General features: G+C 37.6%; 2 protein-coding genes and 1 long non-coding RNA gene across 5 annotated transcripts in view; 1 reads left to right on the top strand and 2 right to left on the bottom strand.

Moving 5' to 3' along the window:
- Positions 1 to 2,087: 2,087 nt before the first annotated feature.
- Positions 2,088 to 4,062, top strand: LOC6633950 (non-canonical poly(A) RNA polymerase protein Trf4-1). 2 transcript variants are annotated; one of them, XM_002057801.4, is made up of 3 exons: positions 2,088 to 2,414; positions 2,464 to 3,138; positions 3,371 to 4,054. In XM_002057801.4, exons 1-3 carry the CDS (start codon positions 2,147 to 2,149, stop codon positions 3,676 to 3,678), a joined length of 1,251 nt encoding a protein of 416 aa, XP_002057837.1. In that variant the 5' UTR covers positions 2,088 to 2,146; the 3' UTR covers positions 3,679 to 4,054. The 2 variants fall into 2 exon arrangements, with proteins under 2 accessions (XP_002057837.1, XP_015025164.1); XM_015169678.3 differs by having other exon boundaries at positions 2,090 to 2,414; positions 2,911 to 3,138; positions 3,371 to 4,062.
- A 10,205-nt stretch (positions 4,063 to 14,267) lies between these two features.
- The window catches only part of LOC138911274 (uncharacterized), a 33,748-nt gene continuing 21,313 nt past the window's right edge, over positions 14,268 to 26,702 (bottom strand). Inside the window, exons 2-3 of one of the 2 annotated variants that reach the window (XR_011416746.1) lie at positions 15,119 to 15,470; positions 14,268 to 14,511 (exon numbers count right to left, since the gene is read on the bottom strand). This is a non-coding gene — a long non-coding RNA (uncharacterized lncRNA). Of the gene's footprint in view, positions 14,594 to 15,118; positions 15,471 to 26,702 lie in introns of both variants that reach the window. The other variant, XR_011416745.1, reaches the window with a different exon arrangement.
- Positions 18,544 to 19,788, bottom strand: LOC6633949 (uncharacterized). The gene has a single exon (XM_002057800.4). It carries the CDS (start codon positions 19,652 to 19,654, stop codon positions 18,923 to 18,925), a length of 732 nt encoding a protein of 243 aa, XP_002057836.1. The 5' UTR covers positions 19,655 to 19,788; the 3' UTR covers positions 18,544 to 18,922.

Raw genomic sequence — 26,702 nt, forward strand, 5'->3', positions numbered from 1 at the left:
AATGTCTCGCACTCGAAAAAAGATTTGCGCTGAGCGCTCCACCTACCTAAATACTCTTTTGCCGTCGTCCTGGCCGGGGCTTGTCCTGCGCTTTTATATTAAGTTCGCCACGGGAGACTTTAATCTGTGGCTACAAGAGCTGCTGCTGCTGCTCCTGCTCCTGCCGAAGCTGAAGCTGCTGGGCACTCGACTCGATGCAAAACAATGAACGAATTCATGGCATATGTGTCCTGCGAGTCCTGTGTGTGTATGTGCTTGTTTGAGCCGGTGAAGCCGACGGAAAAATTATTTAATATTACCCATCTGAGGCGATGAAGCGATGAGGCGTTGTTTGGCCTAATCCTTGTGCGAGCATTAGACATGGAATTTAATTTAGTTCAGCTGAGCCAGCCATACTTTTCGAGTAGCACGGGTTTTTTTTTTTTTTTTTTTTTTTTGCCAGCTGCTTTCTATGTGTGCCAAATGCCCCATGCTGTTGCAGAAATCTGTCAAACTTGCTGGCGCTTTTAATTCAAATGAAAGCCGTACAAGGACCGGGACCAGAACCCCAAGCCCGAGCATATTCCAAATTCCAATTGCTTGCCCAATGTTTACTGCTTGCTGGGACTGAGGGGCTGCATTGCAGATAATCCAACTTTGATTAAGTAATTTCGAACGTCAGAGTCTGTAATAAGTTTTGGTGTTCAAATCCAAGTCTCAGCCGTTTATTCCCATGTGTGTTTTAGCGGGGGGCGTAACTGTATAGCTGGGCGTGGCGTGGGCGTTGTTTTGTATGCAAAATCCCTAGAGCCACCCTGTCGCGTGTCTGAGACAATAGCGGGTAAATTTTTTATGTTCCTACCTTTTGGGCTTCCTGCTGCTGCTGTTGTTGTTTTTTGTTTTTTTTTTTCCCCTTTTTTTTGCTGTATTTTTTGACATGCAATTTACAGCAATTATCATAATTACGCGCTAAATGTTTATTCAAGCGGAGTTTTAATAATTGATTGGCATTTTAATGACAATGTGTTAGCAGAAATTAGAGTATGACTCCAGTTCGGCTGTCATCTGTTTAAATATTTTTTAAAACGCCAGCGAAGAAGCTTTAATATTTTTAAGTTTTACTGTAAAATTTGTACTTTGTATAAAACAAAGGCAAATAAGGCACGTTGCAAGATTCGAAATTAATAAATAATTTAGCATACGAAACACACAAGCACACATTTAAATAATAAATAATAAAATAATAAATGTAATAATACTCTATATAATTTTTTTATATATAGTAAAAGAGGGGAATTATGAACTAAAAGATAATCTTTAATCGCAATTTAATTTGCTTCTGCTCAATATTTTTATGTATTTCATTTTCTTCTTTCTATGCGTTACAAATTTCATGACAAAAGGATCATATCTTCGGCAAGTGTATAAATTAGCGAACGGTTTAAGAATAGCTTCTTAGCACTTGCACTCTCCCATGCTCCTGAGCTTTTTCTCCATCTCCCTCTCGCTTTATGTGCTATGTTATGTTAAGATGATTTTGCGCCAAAAGTGCGAAAAGTTATGCACCAACAATTACGTCGACTCTTAGACCAACGGGCAATACGTTAACACGTTTAACACAATAATAATTTAATCTGTTCAATTTGATCGATTTGAAACACACGCGCACTAAATAAGACGATCAAATGAGATGACAGACTAATCTATTCATTACGTTCGCACGTACACCAAGCAAGCATTCACACTAATACAACTACAACTAACAGTTAAAGGGATCAAAAGTGTTACGCAGTGGATATACAAAGCAACTGTCTGCAGTCGGCACATCAACGTACACACATACATACATACATATGTGTGTAAGTGACGTGTCATTGGACGAATAAATTTACTTCGTATGTTGGATAAATCTAGTCATTACACAAATTACATATGTATGTATGAATAGTCGAGATAAGAGTTAATGCTGATCACGTATATTTGCATATATGTATGTATGCCAATAGCTGTGCAAGCAAAATGACAGTGAATATTCGTGCATGCTCGTGATTAAACGTGACACGATCGATTCGCTTATGTTCACATATGTTTTGCCGTCCCAGGTGGCAACGCAGCAAACAGCTGTTAATCGTTTTTTCGAATTAATTTCATCACAATTGGAAGCGAAATGCAAGCAACACGCAAATTTGGTGGCTGTCCCTGGCAACAGGCGAACTATAATTACGGCGACGGCATTATCGGACTACACGAGGAGATCGAACATTTCTATAGATATATACTGCCGACACCCACTGAGCATGCCGTGCGCATCGAGTTGGTGAAACGAATTGAGAGCATCATACACGAGCTCTGGCCGCAAGCGCTGGTGGAGATCTTTGGCTCCTTTCGCACTGGCCTCTTTCTGCCCAACTCGGACATTGATCTCGTCGTGCTGGGTGAGTAGCGCCAAACACTTTTGACTCTACTTCATTCCACATATGGCAGGTCGTTGGGAGAAGCTGCCATTGCGCTCCCTCGAATTGGAGCTCTTGAGGCGTGACATTGTGAAGGCTGGCACGATGCATGTGGTGGACACGGCTTTGGTGCCGATAATAAAGTTCACGGACAGTAAAACGCAGATTAAGCTCGATGTGTCATTTAATATATCCGACGGCATTCATTCCGCGGAACTGATCAAAACCTATTTGCGCGATTATCCAGGCCTGGGCAAACTGGTCCTGGTGCTGAAACAGTTCATGCTGCAGCGCAAGCTCAACGAGGCATTCAGCGGCGGCATCTCATCCTATTCACTGTTACTCATGTGCATCAGCTTTCTGCAATTGCATCCGCGTGACAATTTCCATGCACAGGCAAATCTGGGCGTTCTGCTCTTGGAGTTCTTTGAGCTGTACGGTATACGCTTTAATTACGCACAAATTGCTATTTCCATAGGAGATGGCGGCTGCTATAAGCGAAAGGAAAACACGTTCATCGACTCCAGGCCATCGGCCTTGTCCATCGATGATTCGCTGCAGAATGGCAACGATGTGGCCCGCTCCAGCTTTGCCATTGTTAGCGTCAGGCAGGCCTTCCAATGGGCCTATCGTGTCCTCAGTCAGGCAGTCAATCCGCCAGGCGAGTGCCAACTGCGTCACACGGCCACCTCCTCTTCCATTTTGGGTAAGTCGGTCTTTTTGGTAATGAGTGCTATACTGCAGTTGAGTAAATGTTTGTGAGGCATCTTCCATATCATAAACTATTTTTTTCTACCTGATTCGCGTCAAGAGCTTAGTCGATCCATATATAATATATAATATTTCGCATGCCCAATGCAGATCAAGGTTGAGATTAGGTTCTGGGTATCTGCAAGTCGATTGATTCTAATATTTATTTCGCATTTTCTTAAGCACAGGTTGCATTATTCAGATAAACGATGAACTCGTCGACTATCGTGCCTGGTTGCACGAGAACTTTGACCATTTGGTTGTCGTGGAGCCCATCTCATCCTTGTACGGCCAGATCAATGGAGCCGCGTCATATGTAACCTTGGCATCTGGTGCAGTGGAGCAACGGATTTATCAAACACAACCAGAATCAGTTCCGGCTGCTCATCATCTTAGCAACGCCTCTCCTAGGCAGGAGTCGAGCTCCTCCAGCACTGAGGAGCCTACAGCAGCTGTTATCGTAGTCTCCTCTGATGAAATGGATGTGTGCTCCTGACATTTGTTTCGGCATTCGAAAATATACTTATAAGATGAAAGAGATTTCTCTAAAGACGAGGAATCAAATAATCGGTGTAAAAACTCAATTGAATGAGTTGTTGAATCTTCTTATAAATGAATGTGGAATTTATATGTTTATGTAGAATTTAAAAAATAGTTTAATACAGATATTATTCCTTATAATAAGTAGTTTATAGTCTTATATCTTGCATATATATGTTCACGTTGAGATAAATTGATTTAGATTTGCACATAATATTAGTGAATATTGAAGAGGTTATTATATCTGATATTCTTTATTCTTGTCTAATTCTAAGCAAAATAATCTTATCAGCAAAGAACTGATCGATTGGAAACTGAATTATATTCATATATCTGACAATTTCTATAATTTCCTCCATTCAGAAGAAACTTCCACTCCTTAATATAAAAGGAGCGTTCGAAAATGTGGTCCAAAGTGTGCGAAGTTGGAAAGTCAAAAGAAAAAGGCATTTCGTGATTATGAATGGGATATTATCAATGAAATAATGTCAAGCTTATAGAATCTTTAGAAAACTAAAGATTGCCGTAGTCTTCTTATACGAAGAGCTCTAGAAAATGTTAAAAGAGCTGCCACACTCCAGACCTTACATAAAGTATAATTTCCTGGGGCAGACAAGATAAAAGCAATTAAGGTATTGATTTAATGAGTTGTCTGTAAACTGGCAAAGACTCGATTAACTGGCTTTTGGAGACCGTAAACAGAAGGAACTTGACAGACTGTGATTACTATTAAAATAAAATATTTAGGAACATTTAGTATTTGAGTAAATAAATAAAACGATTTAAATTCTTTAATATCAAAGTCAGTTAATTTGGTTTTATTTGAAGAAATATTGACATTAATATTAATTTTCTTATCGTTTTGCCATTTGCCATGAAATTAAACGTGAATGGCCGAAAATTGCGGCATTTTGTGTGAATGGCAAAATAACGCAAACAAGCCTGTACACGCTTTTATATGGCTGTGAGTGTGTGTGTGTGACGTGACGTAATTAAGTGCGGTCGATTGTTAAGTGGATTTGTTTAGTGGCTAAGAAAAAATAAGTTAAAATATTGTGTGTGAATATTTAAAAGGGAAAATCTGAAAGATATTGTCGCTGTTTAATGTAAAAGGTATGTACACATATGTACGTATGTATGTACTTACATGCATATTTACATACATACGTTGATAGCTCTCCACAAGAAACATCTTACGCAACAGGCAGTCGCAAGACGTGCATTTATACATACATATGTATGTGTGCATGCATGTATGTATGTGTATGCACTTATATATACATATATATTTATGCTTGTAAGCATAATTCATGCGTTCGCTTAATCTGCATATTTAAAGCATGTTTTGTGTTTCGAATGAGAACCGTAATTAGGCGCATGTCAGCGTTGCCAGACTTTAAGCTAAATGGGAAAGCCTTAAGAAAGGTTCACATTTAACGAATCCTGCTGGGTTTTATTAACAGTAAATTATCAACACAATTCTATTTGATAACGACAAATGACAAGTGCTATTTGCCAAAAGTAACGCCGCAAGACTTTAAAGTTAAATGATGTAGGAATATTTGAAAAAAGCTCGATACAATATCCATTTGTATATCCTTCTCTTATAGGCAGACGATTTTAATTGACTGACGAAGTTCTATAAATCAAAGATATGGTAGAAGCATCTTTTGGTAAGTTTTCTTTTAAATTTTTCTCCCTTCGTTTTCCCATGACAATCGCTTCTAGCTTATATCAAGCACAATTTCATAAATCTAGAAATGAACCCAAGCAAATCGCGACGGCTAACTTTGTTGTCAGCAAAGCAAACGGAAAAAAAAAACAACAAAAACAACAAACTGGCTTAAACAAAAAGTTCAAACGTGCTCAAATCGAGCCACAATTTATTTGGCCTAAAACAATGGGCAAATGCTAAACTAAGCGGCTAAACAAATAGCAGCAGCACCAGCAGCAACGGGCATAAATCCTTTCACTAAAACGCGCACTCGACAACACTGAAAAAAAAAAAAAAACAAATAAAACAAAAAAAGCAAAGAAAAGGGCAACAGCAATGGGCAAAGTGCGCTTTTTGGCACTTCAAATACTGCAGTCGATGGGCAAACGCGGAGCAGCTTATAGACAATTCAAATCAACATAGTTCCCAACCAACACCCCCTCCGAAAGCTATGTGTGTGTGTGTGTGTGTGTGTGTGTGTGTGTGTGTGTGTGCGCGCGCTTGTGTGTTTGTCATGTCATTTTAATCAAAAACGGCGCAACGGCAACATGCAACGGATTATCCGGCCGCTAAACAACACCCCTGGCCCAGAGCCGGCAGCGAAGAAGAGGCTAAACCGTACCCAAACCCAGTGGAAACCAATCCCAATCCGAGTCCCAGCGGTGTTGTCAATGGCCTGAACGTGAAGAGATCTGTGCTGACAATTGCCATGCAGCCATCCATATAACAATTAAATGCGCAGTGAGGCTCAGCCTACTTAGGCGCTATAAACATGCTACATGGATACACTCAAAAAAAATAAGGAAGACTATCTAATATTCTAGCAGGAACTCAGATGGATTTACAAATAAATAGAGAAAATCTGGATGGTAGAAAAAGATTTTCTTAAGTTTTTTAAAGTTTCAAAAATGCTTAAGTAGAAATTACGGTCTTAGCGGAATACGAACATCGTGCTCCCTTGGCTTTTCTCTAAGTGTACGGAATATAGATATTTTTTTGCCAAACGCTTGCGAATTTATTGAACCGCAGCAAATGTCATTGATGTCATCATCATCGTCATGATCAACTGCTTTGGCAGCCGTGTCCGTATATTTTATATTAGCAACAAGTTTTTAATATTGCTGCAAACAGCATGAGCGCCAGTCGAAGCCGTAGCTGTAGAGGGATAGAGGGAGACAATGGCATCATAAAAGTACCTATAACAATAGCGTCCTATCGTCGCCCCTACCACATATCCTCGAATCGCGCATTACCGCCGCGTATCCTGCGCGCTGATTTTTATAAGAATTTAATATGCGCCACGTATTTTTTTTTTATGTGTTTTCGGCTTTTATTCCTTAGCACATATTTTTTTTTTTGCGTCTTTCCAATATCATTTATGTTTGAGTTTCGTTGTGAGTTGAAAAGTTGAACTAAGTTTCAACATTTTAAAATTTGTATCAAAATATATCAATTTATTTTTTACTTCTTTAAATGTTGGCTATATATTTGACTAAAAACTTTTAAACTAACATTTTACTTTATTTTGGAAAAATATTAATTATTTTTATTTCTTACTGAAAAACAATATGGAATTGGTTTTTATATATTTTTAAAAAATTTCAAAAGTTGATAATTATTCCTTAGGTATGTTAATAATAGGTTAATAATACATTTATTAAACTCTTCTTTGCTTCAGCTAGAAAATACATACACATAGACACCAAAAAAAGTCGAAGTTTCGCTGTTCGTTTGTTGTATCTTTAGAGCTGTGCGTGATCTTAACTGTCGGTTGGCCGAAACTTACATCAGCCTCGGCATTTTCTTCATTACTTCATAACGATTTATGAAATAAATACTTCCGTCTCCATAAGCGGCACCTTGACATCGATGGTAGTTGGGTATTGCGACAGACTTGGCTGGCTTTGGGCTCTGTGATTTTCCAAGGCAGAAATAAATCAACTGCATGTCCCGTTGCTGTTGTATCGTGTATTTATTGTTACGTTTTTGAAGTTTGGAATTTTTAATTTATGGCTCATCCTTCATTGTTAAAAGTTATATTTCTTCTTCGGCTGTGCTCGCCATATCCTTGAGCCGGCCGCTTATCGCTGGGATATGGCAAAAAAAAAAAAAAAAAAAGAAACAGAGAAAAGGAATACATCTTCTCTTACCTACAAGAAATCGTAATAAAATATTTTCCACATCCCCCCCCCTTCAAACCTTGGGCGTTGCCGTCAGAGGCACAAAATTATGATGTATGTGCAATAAATAATCCCAAATAAATAAATTATCACCATGCCTGGGTGTATATGCGACGCCGAGTGGCGCAACTAATAGTTGCCGGCTAGGGAACGGGTTCAGGATCTACTTTGATTTGTTGACTCTCTCTCTCTCTCTCTCCTTCCGGATTCTCCAGACTTTTCACGGCGGTTTTACAGTTTTACAAGGGTGTTAATATGTGCGCCTTGTTAGTTTTCTGAGTTTTTTTTATATTCGTTTTCATTTTCTCTTGGCTTCGGTGCCATCCTTTGGCTGCTCATAAATCAAAGCTTGATTTGGCGACTTGCATATGTGTCTGTGTGTGTGTTTGAATCCCTTTGTCTATTTGCCTAGAACACGGCATCCTTTTGTTTTAATGTGCCAAATATACTCGTCGCCCGACAGCGGCGCCTACCTCATCTTCTTCCGCAGAGTCTTCGCCTGTTTTTTTCTTCTCATATTTTGTTTTTACAGCCATTTTTGCATGGGGTTAACCCGTTTAACCCTTGGCAACTGCTTTTGGTTAACCACGGACAACGTATCTGACATTTTTCCCTCTCCCTGCCGGACTATATGAGTGCCGACATATTGCCACGACACTGAGGTCAACCTTTTTCGTGTTCATTGGCTTACAGCTCTGAATGGGAATTTTCGTTCCCATTATAGTGCGACAGCCATTATATATGCATATATTTTATCTATTTTTATTCATACCTAACTAAATCTTATTGCCTATTTGGTGATGATTGTTAAAAATATGACATCTATTTAAACAAAATATCAATATTTCCCTAGATGAAAACTAAAATAACTATGAGCAAATTTTAAACATTGTAGTTTAAAAAAACCGAGAATCGTAAAAGTTATTAGCGGGAGCCAAAACAAATTACCTATATACTAAAAAGAATTGGTTTTAATGTTTTTGTATTAAATTTATAGTATTGCCTGGGAAAAAAGTGCAAGAAATAGTTAGAAATTCAAACATTTAAGTTTTTAAAATGAAATATTTAAGGTACTTACAATATTTAATAGTTGGCACATCTAATAGAAATGCATGCGAACAAATTGGAATTTCTCTGGCATATGACCTCAGGCCGTTGCATGTAATGTTTTTTTTTTTTTTGTTTGTTTTCCCCATTTTGCACAATTTTTATCCAGTGCGACCAACATTTTGCCGTAAGTGTCTTTGTCGCAATGTCGTAAATAAAGTCGGGTCAGGCTCGTCGCTGAACATTGGAATTTATGCGCGTTGATTTATTTGCTGTTAGCGATTTATTGCTGCCGCAGGATGAGCGCAGGACGAGCCACGCCAAAGGACAGGGCAAGCGAGTAACGAGTGAGGGGTTTGTGGAGGGCTATAGAGCGGGAGGGAGCCGGCTGGAATATGTGATGTGTGTCTGTGCCTGGACAGAACAGCCAAACAGGACACACGTACGTATTGGGCATGTCCTGGTTTTGTGCGAATCCGCACGCCACGCTCGTTATTAAGTTTTTAATTTATGGTTATGTGAAATGCAGAGCTAACACCGTATACGCTATTCGGTATTTCATATTATTATTTTATATTATTTTCTGTTGTATTTTTTCGACAAAAATTATATTTTAATTGAGCGTCTGTTCTGGCGCAGCAAACACCTCTAATCCGTGCCCCCGCCGCCTGTCAAATAAACGCCCTGCGCTGTCACCCTGACGCTGACAAGCGTTACAAAAATATTGAAATTATTATGATTTTGCCTGACACCCAAGAAAAATATATTAAATTTTTGCCGCAAACTGTGGGCGCAGAGGAAATGTGTACGTCGCAGCGTTGGCGGCTTCCGTCGGCGTCCACCGGCGACCGCAGACACCCACAACAATTCTAATTTCTCCACTCAGTCGCAAAACAACGCACAGTAAGAATAAAAAAAAAAAATAAAAATAAATAAAATACCAGAAATATTTCTAAGCATGCGTTGTCGCCACCGACCAGCGGCTGGAATGCTCCCTGGTTAGCCCAGGGCTTCAAAAATGAAATTATATTTTATGTGCTTGGGTTTGTTTGGTTTGCTTTATTTATTTTTATTTCTTTTGGGCTACATACCTTTTTTTTATTTTTACCCTGATCGCCCTGTGGCCCTGGGCCAACTCTGGAATCACATTAAGCAAACATTTAAATTTAATTTCGCATGTAATGAGGCGCATTTGTTTGTTTATTTTTTGCAGTTTACACCCCGGGTCGTTGAGATTCTGGTGTGGAATTCGGATTTGGGTTTCGGTTATGGGACGAGTCCACAGTCCTTGATTTCGCTTCACTTAGTCGGTGGGGGAAAAATAAACTGTGTTCCGAGTATGAGAAAATCATAAGGAAAACATTTTAAGGATGCGATTGACTAAATATAAATTAGAGCTAAGAATATTGTTGGTTTGATTAACAGGTGATAAATTATTATTTATCTAATATTTTAGAATTTTCTATTTATTTTTATTTAACAAAAGGCCCAACTTGAAGTCTTTTGTAAGAGAAATTAACGACCTGACTAATTACTTTCAATACACTGAATCAAATATTCTGTTGAAATTGAGTCGTTCGCTTCAACTCAGAATACAAGCGGCTGTCAACAACCTGACAATGGGCATACATACCCGAATACCACAGATAACTGAAAAGTCATCAGCAAAATATGAAACCATATTTATCATACTTATGACAAACGACTCAAATGCTTCTCTGTTTGCAGAGAAGGCACGACAATCGGTCCATTAGTGAAGAAAAATTCAAGAACGTAAAAAAAAAACTGGCTTATAAGAGGGCTGCTCAATGGTTTAAAATGAAATACCAGGTTATTTATAAAATGGAGTTCCTTGCAAACCCTTCGTTTCATCATCAGTAGATGTAGTTTTAGACTATTCATCCAAAGCTTTAACTTGTTGCTGCTTAAAACTTAAATGCAATGTTAATTATATATATTATATTATATAATTATCATATGAGTATACGCTTCTTAATCAAAATAATTAAATATTTATAAACTGTTTAAGCAACCCTCGTAGGCAGAAACTATTAGCAATTATTTGCTCACAGCTAAAATGTAAACCGATGTGAGTGGCGCGTGTATAATCGCAGACACCTAGAGTCTATAAAACGTGCTGCAAATCCATTAGTCTCTGGCTCATTAAATCAGAAATAGCCTGCTCCATTTTGCTAATGGACACCCCCACACTCGCACACACACACACACTCGCACACACACACGTGCATGCACGCCATCTTGAAAGTTGACTAATTTTTCTGGCGAGTAGCGAGCAGCGGCAACAAATCGCAGTTAGCCATTGTTTTTGTTGCCGGCAGCTGTGGCAGCCACTTAAGCCAACCAGGAAGGCGGCCAGAGATAGAGATAGAGAGACAGGGATATTAGCGGAGACTGAGAAAGAGACAGAGCCAGCGGCAAAAGTGCGCTGAATTTTTAAAATTGAAAATAGCACACAATTTACCTAATTGGCGGGGGAGATGACAACTGGCTGGGAGAAGGGGCTGGCGGCAAAAAAGGGGAAAGAGCCAGGCAACACGAGTGCCATATTACGAGCATTATCATAAAAATGTTGACGATGATGATGTGCATGCCGCGCATAATTATTACCCAGTGTATGTGCGAGGTGTGTGTATCTGCTAATGTGCCACCCAATCCACACCTGTCAATCTCGCATAGGTGTAAAAAATAACAGAAGGCAACAGACAGGCGTCGCATGCGCATAAAAGCACAACAAAAAACAAAAAAAAAAAAAAAATAGAACAGAAAAGAAATGCAACAGCCCCAGCGGAGGCATAAAATATTTTTAATATCAAACAAAAACAACAAAGCTTATCAAAATGTGTGCAAAATTAGCTGATTGTAGCACTGAAATTAATGGCTGGGGACGGCAAACGTGGCTGCAAAGGTGTGTGCTTAAAAACCTGGAAAGCAATTCCTTGTTTTTAGCTAATTTGAATGTGTATGTTAAAGAATCGCAAATCCTTCTTCTACCATTCTAGAGGGTATCGTATTCTTGTCATGAAATGAGACATCTTCAACTCCATAAAATATATATATATCCTATATCAGCCTCAACAACAGAGCTAATATAGCCATGTCCATCTGTGTGTCATTCTTCTCCTATGCGAACTGGTCTCTCAGTGTTAAAGTTAGCGTCTTGACATATGTTAAAACCGATCGGATCGGACAACTATATAATATTGCTGCTATAGAGACGATCGGTCGAAAAGTAGGTTCCTGTATAACAAAATATTATTTTTTCCACGAAATTTCCATTAAATTCAGCATTTATTTTTATATTTTTATAATTGAAATAAAAATATGAAATATTTTATGGAAACGCTTTATTATATTGTAATTTATTGGAGCTTACACCAAAGTGGAACTTATAGATAGTGGAAAAATTTGTGTGTCTTGTTTCTGTAGAACATTTTAAAATATATATTCTCTGGGTATTTGTGGAATATATAAAATATATTATTAAAGTTTATTGATTGAATCATCTTGTAGATCTGCCTATCTTTTCTACTTTCTCACAATGTTAGTATTTATTCAAATATTATTTTTCATATTTTCTGATTTTTTTCAAAAACCACATCAATACTCAATTATGTCTCTTAGCTGTGGCTTTAGCAAGTTACGTAAAAAATTGAAAAATTTATTTAAAATTGCACTTAATTTTTGCGCTGAACAAACGCACATTTTTGCGGCTTCATTTTTTTTTTTTTTGTTTTCTGTTGTATTTCAACCATTTTTGTTTTAATTGTTGTTGCTGTCGCTGTTTTGACCGCTAATTACATTTTAATGTAAATTAATGAATGTGCGCACTTAACTTGGCCACATTGGCTTCAGCTGTTGCCCTGTCAACTTAGCTGGCCGGCGAGACGGGGCGGGGCAGGCCGAGGCGTCTGCGTTACCAATTCTCCAGCCGCCAAGTCAACTGACTCACAGTTCCGTGGATTGACAGAGACGCACTTGGCTCATTAGCCGCTGGCTGTCTTTGAGTTTGCCGAGACTGGCCAGTGAGAGTCTGTGCCCAAAGTTTTGATAAATGATTGAAATAAATGATGCTGGCTTCATGCTATTGCCAAATTGACAGAAACCTCAAATCGTGATTGCTGCATTTTTGCCAAATGATAATTTTCAATACGTTTTTTAACGACTTGTTTTCTAGTTGTCATTGGGCAATGGGCGAAATATAAAGTTTAAAATACGAGCTCGCACTTATTTATTAAATTAAAAGCAAATTTAAAAACCTTTAAACATGTTCATCCGAGTTGATGCAGCTGTTGGTCCTGAAGCGAACGACGTTCAATTCCACCAGAAAGCGTGAAAAATAGGCGAAAAATGATTATATTAAACTTGTTTTTAATCCAGGAGATTTTGGATACATTTCTTTGTGAGCTGATTTGGAAAATCAAAAAAATACGTTATTTGGGTAAATGCTTTTTGGGATTCTCATATTCAAATAATCATATTGACCGTTAGAACGTTTTATTGGGGAAAAACACTTGGATCGAGAAAAGCTGGGTAATATCTAAATATATTAAGTATAAAAAGAAAATTTCTTAAACAATGCATGCAAAACATTTACTAATAAAATATGCTGTTTTCTAATTTGTTCTCATTAGCGGGCTTTGTGGCCAGCAAGAGCTGCTTTTTACATATTTTAACCTGAACCGTTGCGCATTTCGTGGCCAAACAATGTGTTTCGTAATAATAATACAAAAAAAAAAAAAATATAAATGGCGTACGAAATTCGCGCTTGTTAGTTACTTCCGCTAAGAAAATGGCGCGGGTGACCAAAGAAACAGCTATATAGAGCAGCCATTTCTTATTACTTAGATTATTATTATTATTTTTTTTTTTCTTGCTGCTTGTTAACAAATTTTATGCATTTCTTAACTTGTACAGAGGCGAGTTAACGAGTATGCAGCAAGGCTGTGCAGAAATGCAGCTTGCTTATTATTATTTACGCTGGTTCGCACTATTTTCTCTTGGGGGCGGGGGGAGGCGTGGCCGGGGCGGATGGGGTTCGCCAAGGAGGGGCCAGCATTGTGGTTATCATAGTTTAACAAGTTTTCAAAGAGCATGAAATTTCTTTGGCCTGGCTAAAATGCAAAATGCTGAAAATGCGTGCATAAAACTTTTTATCGTTAGCTCAGCGAAAATGCTGGAAAATATTGCATTAAAAGCAGCCGCTGCTATGGCACCCCCTACCCCCACACCCTTCCACACCCCCTTTTTTTGAACCTGCCCGCCTGCAGGTGTATTGTCCGAGCTGGCGCCATTTTGTTTGGCCAGCGCGCATTTCGTTAATTTTCAGCGCCCAAAAGCCAAAAGGAAGTTGCCTTCGCCTTCAAGAAACTGCGCCCGTGTCCTTTTCTTCTGCTATTTTTTTTCGACATCTTCTTCTTCTTCTTCTTTTGCCTTTGCTGCCAACTTGCAGCAGCGCCATTTTTGTTGTTGTTGTGCCACAGTGCCAAGCAAAATGAATTCATAATTAGATGACACCATCCGTGCGTAAATAATAATTTTTGCCGTATATTCTTTTCTGGTGTTTTTTTTTTTACTTACCCTCTCTCTTCCTCTTAGCCGCTTTTCTAGTTAGTTGAAAAGCGCGAATGAGTTTTCTTGAGTTGCTGGCAACAACCCACACCTATCTCGCCCTCCCTGCGCCCTGCTGCTGCTGCGGCATTGTGAGGAAAAATTTTGTGGCGGCTCAAGTTTTTTGCCAGCCTGGCAATTTCTCCAGTTCCAATGACTGCTCTGTGCGTAAGGTTGAGCAACTTTCTATCCAATGTTTTTCTCTTACTTTTCGTATACCCTACACAAGATCGTGGCCGAGAATGCAAAGAAAGTCTTCTGTTCCATATCTTTCAAATTAGCCTTGAACATATCAAAATCACCTACAAAAAATTTTTGTTTTATTTTATTTATTATATATTTTAGCCGTAAAAAAGAGGTTTTTAAATATTTTTTCATAATGTCATCGATTAAAAATTTAAACAGTCTTTGAATTATGCACACAATTAATAATTGAATATAATTTTTTTTAAAGTAACTTCAAGAGCCCGATTCAACAAATTTTCTTAAATGTTTTTTTTTTAGAATATCGTCGATAAGAAAATTACTTAAAATTTTTACACTCAATTTGTGCATAAGAAATATTAAATATTCCAAATAAATAATCATTTAGTTTGTGCGGTACTTATTTAATGTTAACTTTGTTAATATTTTACATTTTTTAATATTAATTTTAATAATAAACACATTAAATAAGTGCAAACTTTTGCTTTTTTGGATAAGGCATTTTTATTGAAGCCTTCAGCTACAGATTATAATTTAATATGAAGAAAAATGTGTCTATATTTGTTTTTTATCATTTTCATGTGAAAAGCAGTGCATTTCAATTTCGTTATATTGAGTATTACCTGTACTTGTTTGCCATTGGCGCGTTTAACTCTCTTTTTGTTTCCCCATTTCGGTTCCCTTTTTTTTTTTGCGCAAACTTCTATCAACATGCCCACATCTTCAACTTGTAGTTTGCCTGCGCTGCTCTTCTCAGTTCTGTTTGGCTCTGCTCTGTTCTGTTCTGTTTTGTTTGTTTCTTTATCGCGCATTTACCAAGTGCCAAAGTTTTCTCGTTATAAGTTTTGTAGCCTTTGTGTGTCTCTCGCGCGCGCTCATCTCGCAGTTCGCAGTTCTCGGCTAGGAAACTCGCAGTTCTCAGCTTTGAAAACTTTCGATATTTCTTCAAAGTTTACGGGCTTTGCGATTTCGGGGCTTCGCAAAAAAAAAGAAGAGAAAAAAAAGATAATATTATATTATTTTATTGTTGTTTGGCTGGTGCATAACTTTATGGCAAACACTCCCGTTTTTTGGGCTCGTATTATCCAAGCTAAAGTTTCGCGCGGCGCAAATAAGTTGAAGCCCTGCCGCAGCACGGCGGAAGTCGAACTCCTGTGTGCATGTCTGTGTGTGTGTGTGTGTGTGTGTGTGTGTGTGTGTGTGAGTGTGCATTTGCCGCACACAACCATAACTTTGGCTCCATTTGCTGCGCCATTTTGCTTGCAACACCCGGATCCCGGATTGCTGCAGTTGTGGCAGCTCGCAGATAAGCCAAAGTATTTTCAGAATCACATGCAACTGCGCAAAGTGCACTTTAAATTCTTGCAAATGAGTAGCTTAGCCTCAATGCAACTCAACAATCCTCTAAAACTCCTCCTCTGCCTCAAGTTGGGTAGAATTTTTTGAAAGTTCAATTTTAAGCGGCATTCGATGTGGCAGGCGATGTGTACCTACAATTGGTGAATTTAATAATATTTATATTTTTGAAAATATGTATAACACACGAAAATGATACAGTTAAATGCTGAACTTCATATATTTATTTATTAACATATTTTATAGACTGGCGGGCAAGGACTTTATTTTGAAGATGATCGCAAACACAAAAATGCAAAGCCTAACACAAAAAAATGTATTCAAAAAAATGTTGTTAAACATTTAATATAGGCAAAGAAATATTAAAATCACAGAATAGTTATGTTTATAATTTGCAGATGTTTGAGAACAAAATAAATGCTTCAATTTCATAAATTGATTAACTAGAAAGTCTATAACTCTATGCACTGTACATATCTTACTTTTCCCGAATTCTTAAGCTAAATATTTACTGTACAAGGCTTTCATATTTTTTGTACAAATATATTGAAAACTTTCTTACTTCACAAAAAATCAAGACGAGCCCTGCAAAATGGACGGCAAAAATATGCTTCACATTTCTAAAATGTGTTTGCAATCCTTTTCGTTTTAAAGAGCTCCAAATCTATAAAAAAAAAATCTCGTTTCAATTTAATGCGGTTACAAAATTTAAATTATGTGTTAATAAGCCTTGAAATTTTCGCAAAATTCTATATGCAATAATTTATGCGAATATAAATGGCCACAAATGCTGACTGATTATGGTCCACACTATTTGGCCTTAATGTTGGTTCCTGCATTACCGAAAACGGAAGCACTACGAGATCCGCGCCATATGCCCAGAGTGCGGCCCATATGGTTAACATTTAAATAAATTGCATTTATTTAACAGCACGCCTTGAAATGCAGCCAAGCAATTAATATGCAATAAAAGATAAATAAACAATAATAATGATGCGTAATTATTTTTGTCCAGCTTTAGCGAGTGGGCGTGTGCCAAAGATTTATGTGCGACACACACACACACACGTACATCCAGAAAGCAGGAACTAATTTTCAAGGTCATTTGAATGCGCAAATAGAGACTCTCAGGCTCGAGAGTCTGAACTGACACTGGCAGCGCCATCCTTTTGTTGTTAATGTTTATGATAATCACAACAATAGGCCAGATTCTATTGTTATTGTTGTTGCCATTGTTATTGTTATTGTTGTTGCTGTTGCTGTTGTTGTTGCTCGAGCGTAACCCATAAATACTAGACGCAGTCAAAACAATTGCACAGACGACGCGACGTTTATAGACAATAACAAGGCAAATCGACGCAATCGATAGGCACTTTGATATGGGCCGCCATTCAGAATGGCCTACGAAAAAACCTCTAACCAGCCGCCCCGATCCGTAGCATGCCCCGCCCCGTTCGCCTGCTCGGCAACTATTGTCCGTGTCCGCGGCGTTGTCTGTTGTCCTTTTCGCAGGCGTGCAGCAAATGGCATAACTTCCGTTTTTGCTTTGTCGCTGAAATTACGGAAATTATCAATAAATATGCGAGACCAGGCCCCCAACAATAACCTCCGCCCCCAACCAATGCAAGCCAAAAATTCGTACGCAACTTGGCAAATTTTTCGTGCTCGCCTGATTTTTATGCTGCATGGCGTCCAGTTTTGTGTTCTGTGCTGCTGCATGAACCGGAAGCATCATTATCATAAATTATCATTTTGTAGGAATTGCATCCGTTGTGACCCAACAACAACAACAATAACAACAATAACAGCAGCAACAACATTGACAATTTCAATTGCCGCCTCACTCCCACAAATGTTGTGCATTTGCCGCCGCCCCATTCATATCCTGCACGCTCTCATTGACATTTATTTAACGCCCAAATATTTTTCTAGTTTAATTTATGGCTGACCAATGTGACCAACGGCCATATTTAAGTGCCTCTTCTTTTTATTACTCAACCCAATTCAATTCGAAATAAGTCTAAGGCAAAAGGAAAACTTTCTTTTAAGCAATTTTCAATAAAATCCATATACAAATATTTATCACCAATTATCATTTAATTTCAAGACTGTCTCCATTTTCCATAGTCATATTTAATAAGTTTCTGCAATTGTTTCAAATTTATTCTAAGACGATGCAAAAGTAAATGCAAAAAAAAGTTGATTTTTTAAGCAAGTCTAAAACTAAAACTATTTATCAATAACAAATAAAACAGAGATTAGTTTGTATGAAAAAAAAAAAAAAAACAGTCAGACATGTCTACAAGGACTCGGCTCTTGATTCTGATCAAGTTTATGCACATAGATTATAGGGCAGATGTCTCCCTCTATGCTTTGCACATTTCATAACAAATTTTTAATACCCTCTACAAGGGTGTAAACATACGCGGAAGTACACAACTAAATATCGAACGTTTTAAGATCCTAACTTCTTACCAGAACTTGAGTGCAATATTTTCTAAAAACCAACCTATCATTCCCTCAAAAAAAAAAAACTACCAAAAAGTTTAACTTAGTTTTAGATTTTAAAACTTGAGCTATGCACTGATCATTGATCAATCAGCCAGTCAGTCAGTCGGTCAATCACAACAAACATTTTTACAAATTGCAGTTGGTGATTCGTATGTAATATGGACTATAACTAAATTGTAAATATATGTAGAAAAATAAGAAAACTTTAATTTGTGCTTTGAGTACAACGCATGCGAATAGTCTAAAATATTTGAAAGAATTCGCTTTGAGATCAAAACGAATGTCACGTACGAAGCCCAGCTGCAGCGCAAATGATTCAGCTCGAACGGATGCAGAACCCGCTGAGAATGCGACGTGATTGAGGCTGATGAGGCCTGGAAAGGGAGCAGGCGGCAGCAGCAGCTCGAACGGTACGATGAGCGCAACAACAGGCGGATGAATCATTTGTGCCATATGCGAATACAAGCAAATATATATATATATATAAATTATATATATGTAGAGGCAATCTGTGGGCGCCTTCGATGCGTTATTGAGCCACAGCCTTGCATGCCAGCACGTCAGGCAGAAGGTGAGGCGACGGCGGCCTTTCGGCCGGATTTGGATCTGCTGGCAAAGTTATTGTCGACGCGTTGGTAGCATATGAAGCAGGCCATCAATACCAGCACATAGTTCACATAGAGCACAAAAGCCACAAGCAACGCATCGTCTTGGATAAGTATCTCGTGGTTATGAAAAGAGATCAGCACCAGGGATACCATCATGGTCAGTACACTTATCAACAACACCAACATCGCCAGATCCGTCCAGTGCTGCCAATAAAATACGGTGTTCACGGTCATAATCACGGTCACCTGAATGAAGCCCAAAATGGCCAGGCCAGCCAGCCCATAGGGATTGGGAAAATGGTAGCCATTAACTATGAAAAAGCATAGCACCAAGACAAAACCGCATATCAATAGAGCCACGGCGACTAACATCATCGTCTGCTGGAAATCCGTGTTCATCAGCAATGTGCCCAGCCCGAGGGTCACCAGCTCATAGCAGCAGCCAATGGCCAGCCAGTTCCAGGGCCAATTATACTTGAGCGCACTGCTCTTCTGTATCGCACTCAGCAACATGAACGTTCCAATGAAGCAGATTAGCGTATGGAGCAGATGATCTTTCGCCGCGTACATCGCCAACAGCATCCATTGCGGTATGGCAAACATTACCAAATATAAGTCAACATGCAGGGTGGTCTTCACAAAGCTTCTCGCGCTAATGCAGAATAGACAACGGTCGTCAGACATGTTAAACAAGTCGATATTAATATTGTTTTCTATCTTTAATTGCAGCTCGAATTGATAGCTTCTTTATAAAATTCGATTTTTTGCACTTATCTGTAAATTTTTCATTTTGAGTAACAAATCAAGGCTAAACTATTAAAAAGCAACTTCAACAATCTCAATGTATAAAATGGTTTGTCCTGACTGATTTAATGCTGATCAAAGTACAATCCATACCGTTGGCGCTGGGAAACTGAAATCTTGTCACCTTTTTTGTTTAACATCCACAAACTGATCTTCGTTTAAATTGATTGAAGGTGGAAATGGGGGTCAAAGATTAAGTGGCTGACGTTTCGTGCTGAAATTCATTTCCAAGGATCTGTATGAAAAATCATTTGAGACAATAAATCTCATCCGATTTTAATGAGGTTTGAGACTTTTTTCATATTTTGGCTTCTTAACCAATTTCTAAATTTGACAACATTATTTTTGGTGCAAATTCATGTAAATATGAAACTCTCAATTATACCAAACACAATATAATGATTATACTATATACTATATATAGCATAACTTGGTCGATTCCTATCAGATTTGCACAAAGTTGGCTGTTTGTTCAGGGTTTGGCCTCGTAATCAATCTGGCAACATTAAAAATTGTACCCTCAGACATATACATTATGTATATATATTTATGATTATTATAATATATATTTGACATTTCAATATAATTTAAAAAATTGGTAATTATTTTGCTAGTTAGATGTTGCCAAAACTATTTCATGGATAATTGATTATTAAAAAAAAAAAATATAAGAGAATTTAAATAGGATAAAAAGAGGCTGGCAAAGTTCGTTTTTAATAAACCGCATGTTGGACAACATGTTGTGGGTCGTAAAGCACTCGACACAATTTCCCGCAATCTAGCACAGTGCTAGCACCTCCAACCTCGGACGGCGGCAGCCGCAAAAGTGCCGACTACTTCGTACCTCAAGTTTTGGGCCATCAAATTGAGGCCGACAAGCAAAAAAAAAAAAAAAAAATTGGAAGCTGAAGCCCTACTATAAAACGCAACGCAACATAAATTGAAAAATTTGTCGCATAAGCCGGCGACCGCATGAAGCAACCAATACACACACGCTCACACACACACACACGCTCACACACACAGACAGCACAAGGACACTTGAGCGGCCAAAAGTTCTTTGAAGTTAGACAACAACAAAAAAAACTGCGTCCTGTGGGCGGGCAGTTTGTCTCCAAGGAAATAAAACGTAATAATAAAATCAATCTGTGGCTGCTGCTGTTTTTTTTTTATCCTGTTCTGCTCTGTTTCTGGCCAGGTCTTAGCCTTACAAAAAAAAAAATAACATACCCTGGACAGAGATGCTCAATAAAAATTGTGTCCAGGCTGGCAAAGAATCGAGCATGTTGAAATATACAGGCATAATGAAATAAAATAAGGCAAGAATTCATGATGTTGGCAACGGGATGTGTAGGGAATCCAATCAAATAAAGGACTCAACACGGACTGGACATTACCTGTGCTGCGTTTTGTCTTAAATTTAATTGAAAATCCGCTTAAAATTGCACAGGCAATATTATTATTATTATTATTATTTTTTTTTTATGGCAGCCCTCTTACGCTATCTCGCTATCTGCGCTCGCACATAATTACAAACGATTAAAATCAGTGAAAATTTATGAAATTCCATAAATCAGTGGTGCACAGTGTTCCCGGGCAATTCCTTTGACAATTATAAATTATGCACCCGCCAGGCTGAAGGGTAAATTGCTTAACCACAAAAATGTCACCAGGGTTCGCTTTTCACATTATTATGGAGTGGTGCGATGGAGCTGGACGCCGCCCAATCCACCCACTTGCATGTAGTTTGCATATTGCGATAGAAATCTTTACCCTACTGGATGATATAATTATTATTATTATTATTTTTTTTTTTTTTTGCAACCACCAAGGCAAATCAAGGCTGCCATCGCGCTCACCTAGACCCCACATATATATAAATATATATATATATATATATATATATATATATATATATATATATATATATATATATATATTATATTGTGCACATAAATTGATTGTATTCGGAACTTGACAGTGCAGCGATGCGTTAATCTGAAGCTCGCTTCAGCTTGTTGTCGTTCCTGGCAACCTGTTGTTGATGAGCCAAGCAACCACAAATCCATATGCCCAATTAGTCGGTTTTATGATTCCAATTTTTACACTCCGGCCAAAGAGAGTGGTGCGTTTTTTTAATGGGGTGTTAACGAGCTTCCTGAATGCATAATTGGCAATTCAAAATGTTGTGCACATTATATATCATTGGTAAATTTAAAAATAAAGCAGGAATACCTGTGCACTGTGGCATTAATGTTTGCCAAAAATTACAAGCTTAAAACTTTCTTAAACTGTTTTTGTTTTTATGGACAAATATTGCAGCAATTTTCGAAAATTGTAATTTATTTGTTATTTTATTTATGGAACTTCAAATATGTCTTGAAATTATTTGGAAATGTAGACATAAACTGAAACTATTCAAAACAAAATGAAGATATCTCAATATTTGGCAGTAATATTAAAAAAAAATAGCTTTGAATATTTTAATGAATGTTAACAAATGATCTCCTCTTAAAAGCGTTTTTTAAACTTTAAAACCTGTTTTTAAAAATATGTTTATCCGAGGAAGTTTCTATATACTCCAACTGACATGCTCTGGCTATTACTGCAGATCTATTCTTGGTTAAAAAAAAAAACGAAAAAATAATAAATGTTGCATAGTGCTAATTTTGTTATAAATATAGTATAATTCGAAGATCTACAAGTTTTAGAGGGTTCGCGTAGTTTCTAATAAGAAACCTGTTCAAAATCCGAATTCAATATTTGCAGCTTTTTATATTAAGAAATATCTCTGCTTTATCCACCACCCAGCGCGCTTACGTACAAAGCGAAAAGTACGTGAGAAGACGCCCCCAACCAAACGCCGGCTCTATAAATGATTGTTGTTTGTACTGAAGCTTAAAACAACAGCAGTTGGGCAACCTGTTACCAGATCGCAGATTAAATGAACAGCCCATCCAGCCAGCCAGTCAGGCAGTCAGGCAGGCAGGCAGCTTGGCCATAAAATACAGAAATAATCAACTTTAAATCTAACGATTTACAACTGCTCCTCCGACTGGCTGTGCGGCCCTCCAACTGGGCTGGCAGTGGGCAAAGCGGATTTGGCAGCATATTTACAGGCGGCTTAACGTGCGTGAGGGTTGCATTTTCGATTAAAGGCACAAAACATGGGCACTGATACAGATAAGCTACAAAATTTACATACATCAAAGAGTTGTTGCACACACGGGCCAGAGCAAAAACACACACACACACACACACAATATAGAGAAAGACGTGTGTGGGGGTGTGCGTGTGTGCGCGCAAAAACTTGACATTTTGCACTTGGTCAGGCATGGACAGGAGGCCAGCTGAGTCGGGGGTGGGGTTGGTCTGAAGAGCTGCACAACTTATGGCGACATCGATAGTCCAAATACTTTGCTCAAAAAAAACGAGAAACCACTCGACAAGCTGTTGGCATACATACCACGTTCTGAAAGACACTTCAAAGTATGCTACAGTTGCTGGCAAATGTTCCGCTCTCCCTCACTCTCTCTCTCTCTCTCTCTCTCTCTCTCTCTCTATACACACACACACACACAACCACAAGTCACAATGCACAACCTCAGCAGCAGCCCGCTGACCCCATAACAGTTGTTCGCCCGTCATTTATCTTCGCCGAGTTTCTTTTTTTTCGGTTTTTTTACCCAAAAAAAAGTTCATGCTACACTTAACTTCTAGTTGCCGAAGCGTAGATACCCTTTCTAATTTTTAACCTTATGTTTCTTTAAACATACAGCTAAGCTGCATAAGAATCTTTTTCTTTTAATAACCATTCAATATATTTATAAATATCGCTTATTGATTGTCCTTTTATTTTCCTTTAATGTCAATTGGTGATGAATGGAAAAGCGTGAAGTCTAACAGAAATTTATAAAGATATTATGACATATCTAGAAGTGAAAGCATTTTGGAGAATTTATCGCTATGCCATCTTTCTGATTTGGAGATATATTAAGAGTTATAAATAGAGTTTTTATACATTTTTAATACTTCATTCACATCTGACATGTGAATATGAGCTGCAATGTCCTGCATGTCACGTACTTGGTAACAAAATTATAATACCCTTTGCAAGGGTATACATAAAAAACACATTAACTAGAGTTGTCGACCAGCGCAAGTTTGGATTTTTGTGCCCTTCTTATTGTTGTTGCTGTTACTGTTTTTTATCTTTTACAATTAGAAGCGTTGTTCATGGGCTCATGTTTTCGCTCGGGCCGATTTGTTTTGCTTCTGGTCAGATAAATGCAATTTTCGTTAGTCCCAGTTACCATGTGATTAAGGAAGGAAATTGTTTTGGACACAAACATACAAACCAAAAGGACGCGCCTAGGGATGAATGTGTAGAGGTCTGCCCTGCTCGTCTTCTTTTATTTTGTTTTTTTTTTTTTTTGTTGCTGTCGCCGCTGCTGGAGGTCGTGCTTATCGCCTAAGTAGCATCATTTAACTGCTGCCTGTGGTTGGGTTTCCTTTGGCCGTTCATTTTTATGGCCAGTTGTTTCGTATTGTAATTTGTTGTAATGAATGTTTTGCCAAGTTTCTCGAAAACAGTTGGGCACACTCTGATAAAAATCTAAACAAATCTAGAAAGTTGTTCTCTTTCAAGCACAGGATAAATAGTAATGCCATTGTGGAATTGAATAGACTTCAGTTGGTTTGAATCCAAAGGCGTGCAATAAATTAATGAGCGCTCATTTTTCAGAATTTATATTTATATTTTTAATATATTGAACAAGCACAACAAAAAGTTTTAAATAATTTAAAATAAAATTTAAAATAATCTCAATCTATAACACTTTATTCCAAGCGTTTGATTAAATTTACCAAAAAATATATTAATTTAAGCCTTTCCTCTAAGACTAAAATAAAAGGCAACTTTTTTCTGTAAATTATTATAAGAATTTTTTCGACGGACTTCACAATTTATTATGATGATTATTTAAAAAAATATATATATTTATTTATTACTCATATATTGAAATCTTATTGTTGCTTGTTTTTTAAATAGCTTATTTCTGCATAAAAGATCGACGGGCAAACATTTTTTGTGTGCTCTGACTACCCACATGTGGGCACACAAGATTTTCTCATAACTTTCCAAATGTCATTACCAGTAATAAAAAAAAAAAAAAGAAACGAAACGCCCATTAATATTATTGCCAAAATTTCCTAATGACATTCCTGACAAACCAGAAGACGACAAAAAAAAAAGATACCATCCAAAATTACAACACATAAACAAAACCCAAAAAAGTGGGCGTTTCCGCATGCCACAATAACTGTCAAATATCAATATGCCCACAAGGCAAAAAAATAAAATAAAAATATCATAAAATAAATAAATTTATGTGACACAATAAAAATAAAATCCAATAAAAATTGTTCAAGTCAATTTCTATTCGATTTTCCATAGCAAAAAAAAGGATATGGAAAAAGATAGAAAATTATGCCTAATGAATGGAGGCATATATAAATATTGCATGAATGGAATGAAAAAGAAAATAAAAATAACAGAAAAAAGACCCGCATATTCAAATGCCATGGCATGAGAACAGAGTTTCAGGCCCGAAACCATGCCCAGTGCCTGACCCATTCCCAGGCGGAAGGTCAAGTTCAAATGCAGCGCACCGATAATTACGCATAATTAGACAACAAATAAAGTACAAGATTTCTATGGCTGCTTTTTGGGACAAAATTAAAAATATTTACCACTATTTTGGTTGTCTCTGCCCGCATTTGCAGTGCGCCCCCCGTACGTGCCATTGTCCTCGATGTTGGCTGGCGATTGCAGATATTTGCCTTTTGATTAATTCGATTTTGAATGTCGCACTGCTGCCTGGCATTAACCGCAATTAAAGCCCAGATGACAGATTGCCGCGTTGACCAACAGAGATCGACCCTCAGCTCCACCCTGGCACCCCTCCCCTCACCTACTCTACCCTACCCTCCCCTCTATCCAACGTATGCATAAATACAAATGATGTTCGTTAGGCCTGCGCTGAGGGTTGATTCAGAATCTCAGTGTTGTTGTTGTTGTTGCCACCGCAGCGTAATAAATTTAATGATTGTTAATCTTCAATAATTTGCCATGAGAAAATGCACAGCTATTGACAGTTGTTGGTTTGCTATGGATAGTTTGGGTGTTTATTTATGTTGCTCTAGTTGATGGTAGATAGCACTTAATATGCTTCATCGTATCTGGAAGGAGCCGGAAACAATCTATAATATCTAACTAAAACAACGACACAAATGAATTGTTCACTTTTTTTAGGCAATCCATAATTGAGAGAAATGTTTTTTCCAAAACACTTCGATATCTGAAAATTACATGTTTTTATATCCTCTGTAGAGTATTATAAGAGGGTATTATAAGTTTGTCATTAAATTTGTAACGCATTGGAGAAGACGTCTCTGACCCCATAAAGTATATATATTCTGGATAAACATAGACAGCCGAGTTTATTTCTAGCTTTTTCTATGATTGTTTATCATGATATCTTGATCCAACTTGGCTCATAACTAACTCATAAGTACACCAAATCATATAAGGATCGAACTATTAAGTCATATCTGTCACGCCGAGAATATCTTTAATTCTCGTTAATGTTTATGCCTAATGTCTGTGGACTGCTTGCTTCTTAATAATAGAATTATGCTTGATATATTATTTATTTATTCATGAGTTAACAATGGATAAAATCTTCAAGGTTGATCTCGAGTCCTATCCCTACTAAACTGAGACGTAGCACCTTTGTCGCTTAAATGCTGCTTAACTATGCCTTGCATGAATAGTTCCGGGTAAAGCTGACAAGAAGTATAAGTTCCTTTTAAAAAGATCTACTTGTAGTATCTACTTAGCCTATTGTCTCAGCTTGTAATTGTTTTT

The sequence above is a fragment of the Drosophila virilis genome, chromosome 4, assembly GCF_030788295.1.
Source record: "Drosophila virilis strain 15010-1051.87 chromosome 4, Dvir_AGI_RSII-ME, whole genome shotgun sequence".
Lineage (NCBI taxonomy): Eukaryota > Metazoa > Arthropoda > Insecta > Diptera > Drosophilidae > Drosophila > Drosophila virilis.